The sequence below is a fragment of the Phyllostomus hastatus genome, unplaced genomic scaffold (genome assembly GCF_019186645.2).
Source record: "Phyllostomus hastatus isolate PE091 unplaced genomic scaffold, TTU_PhHast_1.1 phas_contig_38, whole genome shotgun sequence".
Lineage (NCBI taxonomy): Eukaryota > Metazoa > Chordata > Mammalia > Chiroptera > Phyllostomidae > Phyllostomus > Phyllostomus hastatus.
In genome coordinates this window covers 17307119-17320808 of record NW_025333869.1, presented here as the reverse complement: position 1 = coordinate 17320808, position 13690 = coordinate 17307119, and the positions used below count along the sequence as shown (strand labels likewise).

The 13690-nt window shown below is 48.9% G+C and overlaps 1 protein-coding gene across 4 annotated transcripts in view; it reads left to right on the top strand.

Annotated features, from left to right (window-relative positions):
- TSPAN14 (tetraspanin 14) overlaps positions 1–3636 on the top strand; it is a 50893-nt gene extending 47257 nt beyond the window's left edge. For all 4 annotated transcript variants that reach the window (XM_045842080.1, XM_045842082.1, XM_045842079.1 and 1 more), the window contains 2 exons: positions 684–803; positions 1893–3636. In XM_045842080.1, the coding sequence (XP_045698036.1) occupies positions 684–803; positions 1893–1964 (192 nt within the window). In that variant the 3' untranslated portion in view covers positions 1965–3636. The remainder of the gene's footprint in view (positions 1–683; positions 804–1892) is intronic.
- The last annotated feature ends 10054 nt before the right edge of the window (positions 3637–13690 follow it).

Genomic DNA, 13690 nt, shown 5'->3' with positions numbered 1-13690 from the left:
CACAATTCAGCCGCTAACACCCCTAAAGTGAATTAATGTTCCAATGGTGCTGCCACAGTGGAGGCAGAGGGAGCAGGACTGCTGTGTATGAGGTGGGTGAGGGTGGGTTGTGTATGGTCGGGTGAGATCCCCATATGTTTACCCAGCCTCTGCTAGCGGCTGGGACCAGCACACTCAGAATCAGGGACAACCTTGGCTTCATTATGGAGTCCAGAGTTTGTGACTGCCCCTGTTGGCTCTGGTCTCTGGAGCCAAGCTTACTTGGATTGAGGGACATACCCAGAGAAGCCACTGTCCCTTCCTCTTCCAGCTAAATCCTCTGACTCAGAAGACGCTGAACCCTCTTCTCCCAGTTTCTCTCTCTAAAGACACAGCTTCCTTCTCCAGGCATTCAGCCCCCCTCCCCTTTCTCCAGATGTGGGCTGTAGAGGTGTTGTTACACAAGTTGATCTTTAAATCTGTGGCAGCCCAAACAGAAATGGGTTAAAAGTCATAGGCTTGGTAGGCAGGTTACTGATGCAGACTGCCCAGGGTAGGGGCAGAGACCGAGACAAAAGTCCAGGTTCCTCCTAGAGTGTTCTGTCTGTCCTTGGCACCTGCCCCCATGCTCCCTGACGGAGCCTGCTGCGGGTTGGGGATGTCTGCAGGTTCTGGGCTCAGGCTACTGTGGTGTTTTCCTGCAGCTGAAGAGCAAGTGGGACGAGTTCATCTTCACGAAAGGCTGCATCCAGGCACTGGAGGGCTGGCTTCCGCGGAATATTTACATCGTGGCCGGCATCTTCATTGCCATCTCACTGCTGCAGGTCTGTTCCCATGCCCCTGTGGCTTCCTTTCCCCTTGCAGGCTGCACCTGTTCATTTGACTCAGATTTCACATGTGGGAAGGCAGCGGTGGCCAAGCGGGCAGTGAGTCTTGGGGTGTGTAGGCTGGCAAGTGTCCATTAGGAGACCTGGCAGGAGAAAGTCAAGAACTCAGTGAGTCAGAGAAGCCTGGAGTTTTTCCAGCATGCCCAGGGCTCGTGGGGAGAAGCTGGCAGCCCCCAGCAGCATCTGGGACAGCTGTTGCTGCTGCTGCTGCTGTGTGGCAAATGCACCATTTAGAAAATGTTTGGCTCTGACTTTGCCTTGAACAGGGTGACTGAGGTGGACCTGGGGCCACCAGCCAGCCACGTACTCCTTCCTCCTTCACTCAACAGATGTGTTGAGTGATTGCAAAGGAAGGCTAAGAGATCCAAGCGTCTAGAAAAGTAAAGAAAAAAATTTGTTTGCAAAGTGGGCAAAGGAATAAGACCTTAGAAGGGCTGACTCATCAAATAACAAACCACAAAAATTTCAAGGGGGGGGAAAATCAAAATTCCTAAGGGGACCAAGTTCATATTAGTCTGTTCCTGGTAGAAAAAATTAGTCTTCCTACATGATAATCTGGTTGCTAAGGTCAGGATGTAGCCTCAGGTACCAGCACAGTCGGAAGCAGGCATGACCTTGGTTTTATTATGGAGTCCAGGTTTACAGGAAACATTCAGGATTTATTATTTTGGGAATCAGAACCAGTCAGAGTGACCCTGTTTAGTTTAACCCTGGGCATGAGGTGTGTCTTTGACTGTGATGTGTGACATGCCTAGTGGTGTTGGAGGCTGGGTAGTGTCTGTTTGCTTCTGTGGTGTGCACTCTTTGCCCCTTCAGAGATCTAGGGATAAGCATGATGGGCCCCAGGACTCACTTTTTATGGTGGGCTGGTCCTGTGTTGCCACATGCTTGGTGGTTACTTTTATAGTGTCCTCAGTCTCTGTACAGTGGGAGTGGGTTGCAGGGCACCCCGCACGGCCTTTCTGAGCCTGCCCCTTCCTTTGTGTTTCAACACTGATGGCCACTGTCTCTGCTGCCTGGTTTCAGATATTTGGCATCTTCCTGGCAAAGACTCTGATCTCAGACATCGAGGCAGTGAAGGCTGGCCATCACTTCTAAAGAGCCAAGGTGAGCGAGCAGAGCTGAGCCACACCGTGGAGGCCAGAGCTCTCCACTGTTGTCAACTCTACATCCAGAGGGAGAGAAGCGGATGCCCCCTCGCCAGAGCCAGCACCCTGTCTTCAGCATCAGAGTGATGTGACCTCTTTGATATTGCTTGCTGGTGCTGAAGACCGAGAGGCCTCTTCTTAACTGAAGGAACTTGTGACCAAGATCCCTGCTGGGGTCTACGCAGAGACAGAATGTCTTTAGGTGGGGGTGGTAACTGAGAGACAGCTGGCGCCTGTGGCTGCAGGGAGGGTTTGATTCAGTCCCCCTGAGCCCAAGTGTGTCCACAGGGTGCCCTGGCCTCCTCCCCACTCTTGACATCGGGGTTGGCCCCGGGGGCAGCCATGTCTTTTGTGAATAGGACATGGGTAAGGGACCAGCAGGCATGGACAAGACTTCTCCCAGCAGCCTAGGGGTGCTGCCTGTAATTGAAGAGGGGGGTGGAGCAAGTGGACCTCGGAGGCTGAGGGGTGCTCTGCAGTATCTGCCCAAGTCCAGTGTTTGCAGAATCCTCAGCCACGTCCAAGTGAAGTGAGCCTGAGCCAGTGCATGGACTGGGGTGCAGAGTGCCTGGCTGCTGCCCTCCGGCCGAGAACTGCCCCCAGTCTCCATAGCATTATGCCCTGAAGGCACAAGAGGGACCGTGGGCATGGTTCTTCTCTGAGAGTGGACTCTCCTTTTCTTATTGTGTGTAAATAGTTTATTTATAGGGGTAAAAATGTTTTCACGCCATCTCTTCATTTCCTCTGGCATTCTCCTCCAGGTAGCCTTATATTGTGTCTGGGACTGAAGTCATCCCTTTTAGTTCCTTGGAGTGTATCCAGGACATCTCCAAGGACATCAACATCTCCTTTCCATCCCTAACAAGCCAGGTCCACATATGTACACCCGCTTTGTGCACCCCCATTGCACACACTGCCCTCTCCAGCTTGGCCTCACTGTCTTCTGGTCTTGGTGCTACTGAAACTGTCACCTGGAACTTGAATACTGACTCTTCCTCCACTGCAAGGCTGAGGAGCCCGGCCAGAGACAGCCAGCCTGAACCCTCCAGCCAGTGCTCCTTGCAAGGCCACATGCTAAGGGCCAGCTGACCAGCCTGGCATTGCCTGTCCCTAGAGAGAGAAGCTCTGTGGCCAGTCCCTTGTGCCAAGCCACAGATCTGGGCCTGCAGCTGTGGAGAAGCTCAGGACGTCTTTTTGCTAACTTTTAGATGATTCCCTCCTCCCCGACTGGGGTATCTGTGGTCACCATATCCACCCTTCTTCCTGTCAGGGCTATTCTGGGCTTGCTCTTAGAAATGAAGTCTGTCTTGTGTACTGAGCCCCCCAGGGATAGCTGAGCATCTGTGCACCTTGGGCTGGGCTACTTTCTAATGCTTTTCTGGATCTTGTACACGTCCTGTCCTCACTGTTCAGGGATGAGTGCTACCTTTAATGATGTGCTGACGTGTACATGCTAGTGTGGTGTATACTGGTGAGTGTTTGTTGATAATATTGTTATATTTTTTCTTTCTTTTTTTTTACAATTTTTTCTGTAGACTAGGTGAAGAATGTTTGTGTTTTTAGGACATGTGATGCTTTTCTTTGACTGCCAAACTCTTTTATGGAATATATCTTTATAATAATGCTGTTGTTTTGGTGGTTTTTGTTTTGGCTTCACATCACGATGGCATTAAGCATCTCAGTGGTACACTAGGAACCAGTGGGATAGGGTATGGTGAGACATGATGGGAGGTTGGCGGGTAAAGGCCGTCCATAGTTGGTACATCTGAGACACATTTTATCCAGTGATTTGTTGTAGATTCTGTGAGCCACTTTCAGTTGTGCTTTGTGTGGAGGTTACAACTGGTGAGAACTGGCTTGTGGCCTAGCACTGTCCTGCTAGAAGCACAGGCAGAAGAACTTTGACTCCATAGGCCTAGAGGAAGTGTTATTTTAGGTCATCTCTGTCCAGCCCCAGGCAGTATGATCCAGGCAATGTAACTTGGGGACACTGAGTTGGAACTGGACCTGCTGGCATATCTGTGGTGGGGGTTAGTGCCCCCATCACCAGGTACCTCTGACCCAGCCTGCCCAGGAGGAAGTTGATGGTCCCAGACCCTCCCTGCCAGTGTATGGGTGCCAACAGCTCCTGGATGGCTCCACTTCCCTTTATCCAGGTAGACCTGGTGGGTGGACCCCTTGCAGATCTTTTCACAGGTCACAGCCTAGTTCATGGGGAACGTCTAGAGTTGGGTTTGTTTTCCAATTAGTTTATACAACTTTTGGGCCATTTTTAGCCATTGCATATGACTCTGAGTAGTTGGATGAGAGTAGAAAAGAAACCGAGGGTTAGTGGTGCACACATGGGGGTCTCCAACAAACATGGGCTCTGTCTGCACTCCCCCTAGCCTTCCCTGAATTCCACCCACTCCTGTCCCCTCAGACTGGGATGGAGACCAAGGTAGGCTCTCCACATTTCCCCTTTGCTGTTCACCCTGTTACTAAACTCAGTGTCTCACTGACCTTTTTAGCGCCTGACACTCTAGGTCATCCCCTCCTTAGAATCTTCCACTTCTGTGACCCAGGCTTGTCAGCTCCCCAGCCTTGCCAGCTCCCCAGCCTGCTGCCACCCATCCTTGTCAACACCTGCCATTGCCCGGCTCACCAGTCTTTGGGGCTCCCGCTGTTCAAAGGGCAGGGCTGGGCGCTGGCAGGAAAACCCTCTGCGCAGGTGCAAGAGAAATCTGTGCGTAGTTTCCCTACATGAATAACAGTAAAGATCAATGGATAAAGAAACTTTCTGGAACACAGAAAGAGCTCAGGGTCCCTAATGGTAAATAAATTTGTTCAGTCACCAGAACAGCTCCAAGGAAGCCATTTTTGTGTCCCAAACCTGAGACTGGGAGAAAGGTAAGTTCCTGCCAAGGATTTGGAAGCATTGCCCCAGATCCTGTACCTGCAAATAAAATGGGAGGTTTGGTGCCTGCCAGCCCTGAATTCTGAAGCTCTCAGCTCTTGCTGAGCAGAACCACAGCAAGGGCAAGCATGAGAAGATTTCCTGAAGATTGTACTGTTAATTGGGCCCTGGCAGGTGACAGGCATTTAAAGAAAGCCAGAGTGCTGATCCCTGCCTCTATACCTAGATTTGGGGGCTGGGTTTTGTTTTGGGGGCCTGTGGGGAAGAGCATGATGTTGGCCCCAAGTAGCTCAGCCCCACCCTGCACTGGAGGCCCTGGTTCTGGGCAGCCGGCTCCCTGCTCTGCAAAGCACGAGGGCTCTCTGTGCAGAGTGGTGAGAATTCAGACACAGCCTTTTCTCCAGGAGATAACTTGCTGTGTAGTGGCTGCCACTGTGACCTTAGGGATTGCCAGGGGAGAGCTCCCCAGAGAGTCTAGATTGGAGGCCAGCAGAGGAGAGAGGACCTCTGGCCCAGCAGCAGGGGCCACTGGATATGTTCTGCCAGCAGCCCCAGTGTGGACTGCAGGGGGTCAGAGAAAGGGGAGGGTCTGTTGTAGTAGTCCCAGCACCCAACAACTTTCCTGGGAGACTGTCCTGGGAAGGGCCTCCCCAAGGGTCATCGGCTTGACACTGCCACCCAGTGGTCCAGTGCCCTCAGCTGTACCAGGTGAATGGGAAGGCTGTGTAACCTTCACCTTTTTAGCTCTAGGGTCACACTGGAGGTCTGTCCATAGGCCACAGGGTTTTTAGGTCATCTGCCCCTAAACTGTGCTAACCTATCCCCAGGGATGGAACTTGGTACGGGTGCTTCTCGTGTCTGTCATCCAAGTGGATGCTGCCCAGCCTTCCAGGGCAGACTGGGTCTCTGTAGCACTGTTCTCATTCATTTGGGTGCACCTCCAAAAATCCGAAGACCTGTACACTTGAGGGCCTTTTTAGCTCCTTATTAAGTCAGCACGACCCAGCTTTTCCTCCTCAAAGGCTGCAATAAAGGTATGTTCATTATGAAAATGCTTTGGGGGGTTTCCAGGGTGCTCCCAGAAAACCTGAAGTGGGCCAGAGGGCATTTCCTCTGGTGCCAGGCAGATTCTTTGGGTTAGAGCCTGCGCTGGGGTGGGAAGAGTGCTGAGCTTGAGTTTGAGCTTGGTCTCAAAAACATCCCCAACACCTCGGTGCCTCAGTTTTTTCATTGGCAAAGTAGATTGGGGACTGTGGTACAACTTCAGGAGGAAGAAAAAGTGAAGGATATTTTTAAGTAAATCCTCTTCTGGTGAAGTCAGCAATTTGAGAGATCCCAGCCTTAGAGAAGGAGGAAGTAAGTATTCCTGACAAAGTCTGAGGTGATTATTTCTTCACTCTGCTTTCTTCCTGTGCTCTGCATCTCATTTTTCAGTAGGGGCTTGAAAAGCATGGTTTAATAAATACCAAAATAAATTATCACCTTGGTCTGTAATTTTGTTGCCTCAAAAGACTTTTAAACTAGTCTCTCTTTTTTTAAAAATTTATAAGTAAAGCAATTTAAGCATAGGAGAGTGTAAAGTATGTCTTCTGTTCCCCAGAGGCAACCACCATTCGGTTCCCTTCCAGAAAATACCCATGCACATTCAGATGTCTTTCACACAAAGGAGACTCATATTTTATAAGTATTCTGCAATTCATTTTACTTAATGTGTCTCAGAACTATTTCTCCATTGGTGCATCCCCATCCATGGCACATTTCCATGGTCACGCTGTCCTTTGCAGGACTGCCACAAGTGAATGAACCTCGCTCTGTGCAGGGGAGTCTGTGTACAGTCCCCGGTAACCGAAACCCAGTTCAAGCCGGCCTAAACAATGAGGGGAGGTTTTTGGCTCCTGAAACTGGAAAGTCCAGCAGTGGGGTGAGTTTCAGGGTTGGCTTGATCTGAGTGGCTCAGTGACGCCAGCAGGATCTGGTTTCCCTGTTTCTGCTCTGCCTTCCACGGTGTTTTCATCACTCCAGGCAGAGGGTGGGGAGATCCTCCAGGTCAACCTCGGGCCCCACTGATGGGGACAGCATGAAGGTGAAGCCATCGAGGGAAGGACCACATGGCAGGGAAACAGGCCCCTGCTGAAGGGGATGAACACCGGGGAGGCTGCCAACAACCTGTCACGCTTCTGTGGATGGATGTTTTAGTTGGTTTTGTTCTTACAGGAGCTTATAAAAACACAATGGTGTTTTATTATTGAGATTACTTCTGAGGAGGGTTTGTAAGAAAAACTTGTTTTTAAAGTTCTCCCGGATGGTGGGCTGATATTGTAATGAGCAGGTCCTCAGGGCTAGGCCATAGCTGGTACTTGGCGAGGGTACCCTGAGCATTTGTGGGCTGGTTCTGTGCCTCAGGGGTTCCGGAAGGGGACGAGGCCTCTCAGCACAGGTTCTTCTGGGAGGCTGAGCCAGATGGGCAGGGGAGCCAAAGCTTTCTTTCTGCCTTTGCCTTGGCAGAGGGCCAGTCACGTGGGATAGTGACTTAGGGTGGTGTCCTCATGTGTACGTAAGGACACGGACTCAAGGTTCAGTGCTGCCCCTGAGGTTGCACAGGTTGCACCTGCCATCCTGGCTGTAGTTCCAGGATGTGGCCTTTGTGGCGCTGGGAGAAGCCTCATCTCATCGAATGCCCTAGTGCCCTGTGATGGTGCTTGGGGTCCAGACAGCTCACTCACTGCCTGCCCCTGGTGGCTGGGCTTCTGCTGCTCCTGGAGAAGGGCACTCTCCAGTGGGCTCAGCCTGCCTGCATGGCCACTTCCCCTGAGAGCCATGCACCTGTCCCATGTCCGATGGCCTAGGAGTAAGTGGGGAAGGGAGTGGGGTGGTCACATCTCTATGAGGGTGCCTCCTCGGTGGACACAGAGATGGGACTGTGGAGGGATCTTCCATTTCCTCTGGTGCCAGGCAGATTCCTTTGGGTTAGCAGCCTGCGCTGGGGTGCTTAGCCTGAGTTTGAGCTTGGGCTCAAAAGCACCCCAAACACCTTGGTGCCTCAGTTTCTTCCTTGGCAAGATGGAGATAATTATCTTTATTTCATGGGTTTCGAGAGTATGAGATGAAATAAACAGATGGGTAAATTTGAAAGCTGACATTGACTCCTCAGTCCCCTTATTCACCAGCCCTGTGGCCTTTGGCAAGTCATTTAACCTCTTCAGGTCTTTTTCATACAATGGGGGTAATAATACTCCCACATGGGGCTGTTTCAAGGATTAAATGAGATGAGGTGGGTAAAGCGTTTTATCATAGGACCAGATTACTTAGTATACATTCCAAATGTTACTGCTAATGTAATTATTGAAGAGGTTTTATCAGTATCTACCACTTCCCTTGGGGCTGAGCCACCTGGGTTACATGTGACATAGCTCAAGCTGAAATAAATGAGGCTCTTCTCCGTTGTTTTTTTTTCTTCTTTTTTAAGGAAGAAGGCTTTAAGGTCTACAGGGAGCCTCCACAGGGATTTGGAGTTCAAGATCTGTTTGCTCTCTGTCTCATAAGGGTGAGGAGGCGGGAGAGGGGATCCTGCAGGAAACCAACACAACCCGAGAAGTTACCTCTGGAGCCTCCAGAGGAAGCAAAGTGGCCCTTACTTGCCAAGGAGCCCAGGGCTGTCTGCAGAGACCGGCCCAAGGAAGCCAGCAGAGGGGCCACAGCCTGCCTTTGAGAGACCCAGGAGGGGTGGTCTGGGGAGAAGGGGGGTTAGGCTAGAGTAGTCTGGAATGAGAAAGAGGAAAGGGCTGGAAGCAGTCATTGCACATGTTCTGAAAATGGCAGGACATCATTTGGATGCAGGGTAGGGGTGTGTTTATGTATGTGTATGAGAGAGACAAATGCATGGGCCCTGCATGGGCTGACCCATGCCTCCCTCCACATTCAGGGGAAAAAACTCCTATGTATGAAAACATGCTGGAAGTCCCTCAAGGTCAGGAAGTCAGCCAGGTACACAGTGTCTCCATCCAGGTTCTGTTCTAAGGCAGTGTGAGCCCAGTGATCTCCCCTTGGTGGCAATACCCAGCCCACATGTCCTCTCTCCTCCCTGTGCAAACAGCTCAGCATTGCTGGCCCTGTTTGTAGATAATGCTTTGGGCACAAGCAGTCTTTCATCTGCAGTGTTGGTAAGGGTGGGAATGTGTTTTCTTTTAGTTTTACACCTGATTTTCTTTTTGGCTTTTTAAGATCTGCACAGCTGTGGTCCAATATGAAAAGAAGTGGAGTGGCCTATGGGAGGGACTGAGTGCCCTGCCCGGGAGGTTTGCAAACACCTTCCTGTTGGGGTTCTGTGGATGGGGCTGAGAGTGCAGGGGCCATGGCAGGTCTTTCCTTCTCTGAGAGGCAGTAATCCTTTCTGTGCCCTGTTAGAGATAATTTTCCAAATATATATATATAAGTGTATATATATACTTATATAAATATATATGCATACATGAAGTATTTTATTTAACTCATTAATTAAATGAGGGAGCTAGTAAGATTAACCTCCAGTATAAAGGAGAAATCACAAGAACCTATATGGAGTAAAGGAAGAGACTGCCGTTTTTGTTTTTTTCCGGAAGTGGGCAGAGGTCAATTGGGCCTCATTAGGATGTGCTAAAGGTGTGCCCATAGACAAGAAGTGTTTTCCACGAACTCTACAGCTTAGTTGTAAAAGAGCTCAAAGGTGGTGAAAGTCTCAGTCAGAATCAGATAAGTGGAAGGGGATGTTCTAAACAATGCACTATTTTCCACCAGACACACCCAGAATCTGTTCTGCTTATTCAAACTTCCTTCCACTCCTTGTCCACCTGGCAGAACTCACTTTTTAAAATAGGACCTTGGCAATGAATCCAGAGGACCCAATCTCCTACTGCAAAGTGGGGGCCAGGGTTTCTGCCAGGTGCCCTAGGTAAGGGGCAGCCATTGTGGGAGGCGTCCTGGAGGCACTGGCTGCCCTCTCAGTAATGAATGGATGGATGACACAGGCTGTCTGCTGCCTAGAGAGCCTGGCTGTCAGCAAAGCTGCTTTAGACTGTATCCCTGTCCACTCCTATGGACATCTCAGTCACTGGATCCAAAATTGAATTTTTCTTCTCTTCCCCAACCCCAGATGTCACCCATAACCCAGCCTGCTTCTCCTGTCTTCCTCAACTGAGGGCACCACCATCCACACATTGGGCCCGGAGGACAGTATCAACTCCATAGTCAATAGAACATCAAGTCACCTATTATAAAAGTTAAACACTTCATCTAGCCAAGAGGTCTTTAAAAACTTTTTTTAACTTTATTTCTTAGAGGGAGAGGGAGGCAGATAGAAAGGGAGTGAAACACTGATGTGCAAGAAAAACATCAACTGGATGCCTCTCGCATGGCACCAACTGGGGACCTGGCCTGCAACCCAGCCATGTTCCCTGACCTGGAATTGATTGGTGACCTTTTAGTTCACAGACCATTGCTCAACCCATTGAGCCACACCAGCGAGGGCAAGATCTATTTTTTTAATTACATTTTATTGTTTATGCTATTATAGTTGCCTCAAATTTTCCCCCTTTGTCCCCCTCCACCCAGCACTTGCCCCCCACTCCTTTAGGCAATCCCCACATCATTGTCCATGTCCATGGGTCCTGCATATATGTTCTTTGGCTACTCTAGTCCCTATGCTGTACTTTATATCCCCATGACTATTCTGTAACTACCTCTTTGTACTTCTTAATCCCTTCATCTTTTCCACTCATCTCCCTGACTGTGCCTCCCCCCCCCCCAAAATGGGAACCATCAGAAAGAACTTTGTATCTCTGATTCTGTTTTGCTTGTTTATTTTGTTTTTTAGATCCAATTGTTGATAGATATGCATTTATTGCTATTGTTCATATTTTTGATCTTCTTCTTAAAGAAGACCCTTTGACATCTCATATAATAATGGTTTGGTGATGATGAATTCCTTCCGTTGTTTCTTGTCTGGGAAGCTTTTTATCTGTTCTTCATTTCTAAATAACTTCTTTGCTAGGTAGAGTAATCTTGGTTGTAGGTCCTTACTTTTCATCCCTTTGGATATTTCTTGCTAATACCTCCTAGCCTGCTAACTTTCTTTTAAGAAATCAGCTGACAGTTTTATGGGGGCTCCCTTGTAGGTAACTAACTGCTTTTACGATTCTCTCTCCTTATGTTTTACATTTAGCATTTTAATTATGATGTGTTTTGAATTGGGCCTCTTTGGGTCCATCCTGTTTGTGACTCTCTGTGCTTCCTGGAACTTGTATGTCTATTTCCTTCAACAAGTTATAGAAGTTTTCTTTCATCATTTTTTCAAATAAGTTTCCAGTTTCTTGCTTTTCCTCTTGTCTTTCTGGCACCCCTATGAGGCAAATGCTGGTAGGCTTGAAGTTGCCCTAGAGGCTCCTTATACTATCTTTATTTTTTTTTAAATTCTTTTTCTTTTTGCTATTCTGATTGGTTGGATTTTTTTGCTTCCTTATGTTCCAGATCTCTGATTTGATTCTTGGCTTCACCCACTCTACTGTTGATTTCCTGTAAAGTGTTCTTTATTTCAATTAGTGTATCCTTCATTTCTGGCTAGATCTTTTTTGTGTTGTTGAGGTCCTCACTAAGTTTCTTGAGCATCCTTATAACCAGTGTTTTGAAGTCTGCATCTGATAGATTGCTCATATCCATTTTGTTTAGTTCTTTTTCTGGAGCTTTGATCTGTTCTTTCATTTGGGCCATATCTCTTTGTTTCCTCACTTTGGCTGTCTCCCTGTGTTTGCTTCTATGTATTAGGTATAGCTACTATGTCTCCCATGCTTGACAGAGTGGCTTAATGTAGTAAGTGTTCTGTAGGGTCCAATGGCCCCATTACCCAAGCTGGGTATTCAAGCTCTGCCCATCACATGGGCTGTGTACCTCCTCCTCTTGTAGTTGAGCCTTGATTACTGTTGGCATGTGCAAGGTCAGCCACTGCCTGTGTTCTGTCCTGAGACATACAGCATTAGCCACAAAGTGATCTTCAGATGGCTGCTACTTGTGCTGGGCTTGGAGGTGCCAGGAAAGGCCAAACTGAACCAAGGCCAACTGCTGCTAATGCCAGGCCTGGGGCAACTTAGTGGGATATATGGGGTTTGCTGATGCCAGAGGCTGCTTGCTTGAGAGAATTTAGGAAAATCTGAAGCATGGGTCAAGACAAGTCATTCATATGGAAAAGCCCCTGGAAACAGCTTGGGTAGGCCTGTAAGTTGGGCAGGGCAGGGCCTCAGGGAATCAACAGAGTGGGGTAAACAGTGTGAGCCAGGTTGAGGGAGTCTCAGATATGGTGTCTGCCTGCTGGCTCTGTGGCTCTGGCTCTGTGGCTCTGTGGGGGGTGGGGTGCTCAGAAAAGGAACAATGGACTCTGCTATCACTTCTGTCAAGGAGAATGCTGCCCCACAGCTCTTGCCCTGATGCTGGACAATTCAGTTCCTCCCCAAATGTCTCTGATGCCTTTCAGTCTGCAGCCCCCACACAGGAGCTCAGAGGGAGTGAGTCTGAGTAAGTCTGTGCACAGGCCCTTTAAGAGGAACTGCCTAGGATTCCAGCAGTTTCTGTCTTCCACAGTCTCAATCCCACTGGCTTTTACAGACAGAAATTATAGAGACTTCTCTTCTTGGTGCTGGAACCTAGGCTGGGGAGCATGGTGTGGGGCTGGGACCTCTTGTTCCTGATATATCCCTCCCAATTTTTATCCACCACTCATGGGTGTTGGACCAGCCTGTTCCACATCTCCACCCCTCCTACCAGTCTCAATGTGGTTTCTTCTTTAATTCTGTAGTTGTAGGACTTCCATTCAGCTCAATTTCTGATGGTTCTGAAGGATGTTGGTCTATAGTTTAGTTGTAATTTTGATGTGTTTGTGCAAGGAGGCAAGCCACATTTACCTACACTGCCATCTTTCTTTTTAACTTTTAAAGAACATTTTATTTATTTTTTAGAGAGAGAGGAAGGCAGGGAGAAAGAGAGGGAGAGAAACATCAATATGTGGTTGCCTCTCGGGCACTCCCTACTGGGAACCTGGCCCCAGGCCTAGGCATGTGCCCTGACTAGGAATCAAACCAGTGATCCTTTGGTTCACAGGCCGGCACTCAAGCCACAGAACCACACTAGCCAGGGTTGCACTGCCATCTTGACCATCTTGGTTCTTAACGAAGACACCTTAACATCTCCCTAGAACAACTGTCATGAGAGATTTTGGTGTCATTCTTCCTTTTTCCTCTGAACAATTCCTGGAACTCCTGTTGTTATGTGTGAATTGAAATTTCAAGCATAATTGCATTTTGAAGTGAATTTACCTCCCTTTTGTGGGTCTCTAAGTGATTCTGGGAAGCTGCAGGAGTGGGAGGATTTTGGTGGTAAACCCATGTGAAAGAGAATCTATAACAGAAGTTCTAAGAAACTGGAGTGTGGGTGTCACCAGCCCCTGGCTGATGAACTCTCCCCTCTTCCTTCTTGCAACACAATCCCTATTCCTGGCAAAGGCCTTTGTTTTCACCCCACACCCTCCCTCCCTCCCCAAGGCTGCATCAGGATAGATGTCAGCCACTGACCTTGGAGGCAGCAGTATGGGCAAGTTTCCACTGTGGTTCTCATGGGCAAGGCTGGAACAGGGGCATCTAGGACCAGAGTTCTTTTGTTTAATCCTATGTAGCTGCTACTAAAGTGTGACAGTCCAACATTCTCATTAACAACTCCTGTGGGCCCAGCACGTCTGGTCTGGTAGTGTATATGTGGGATTG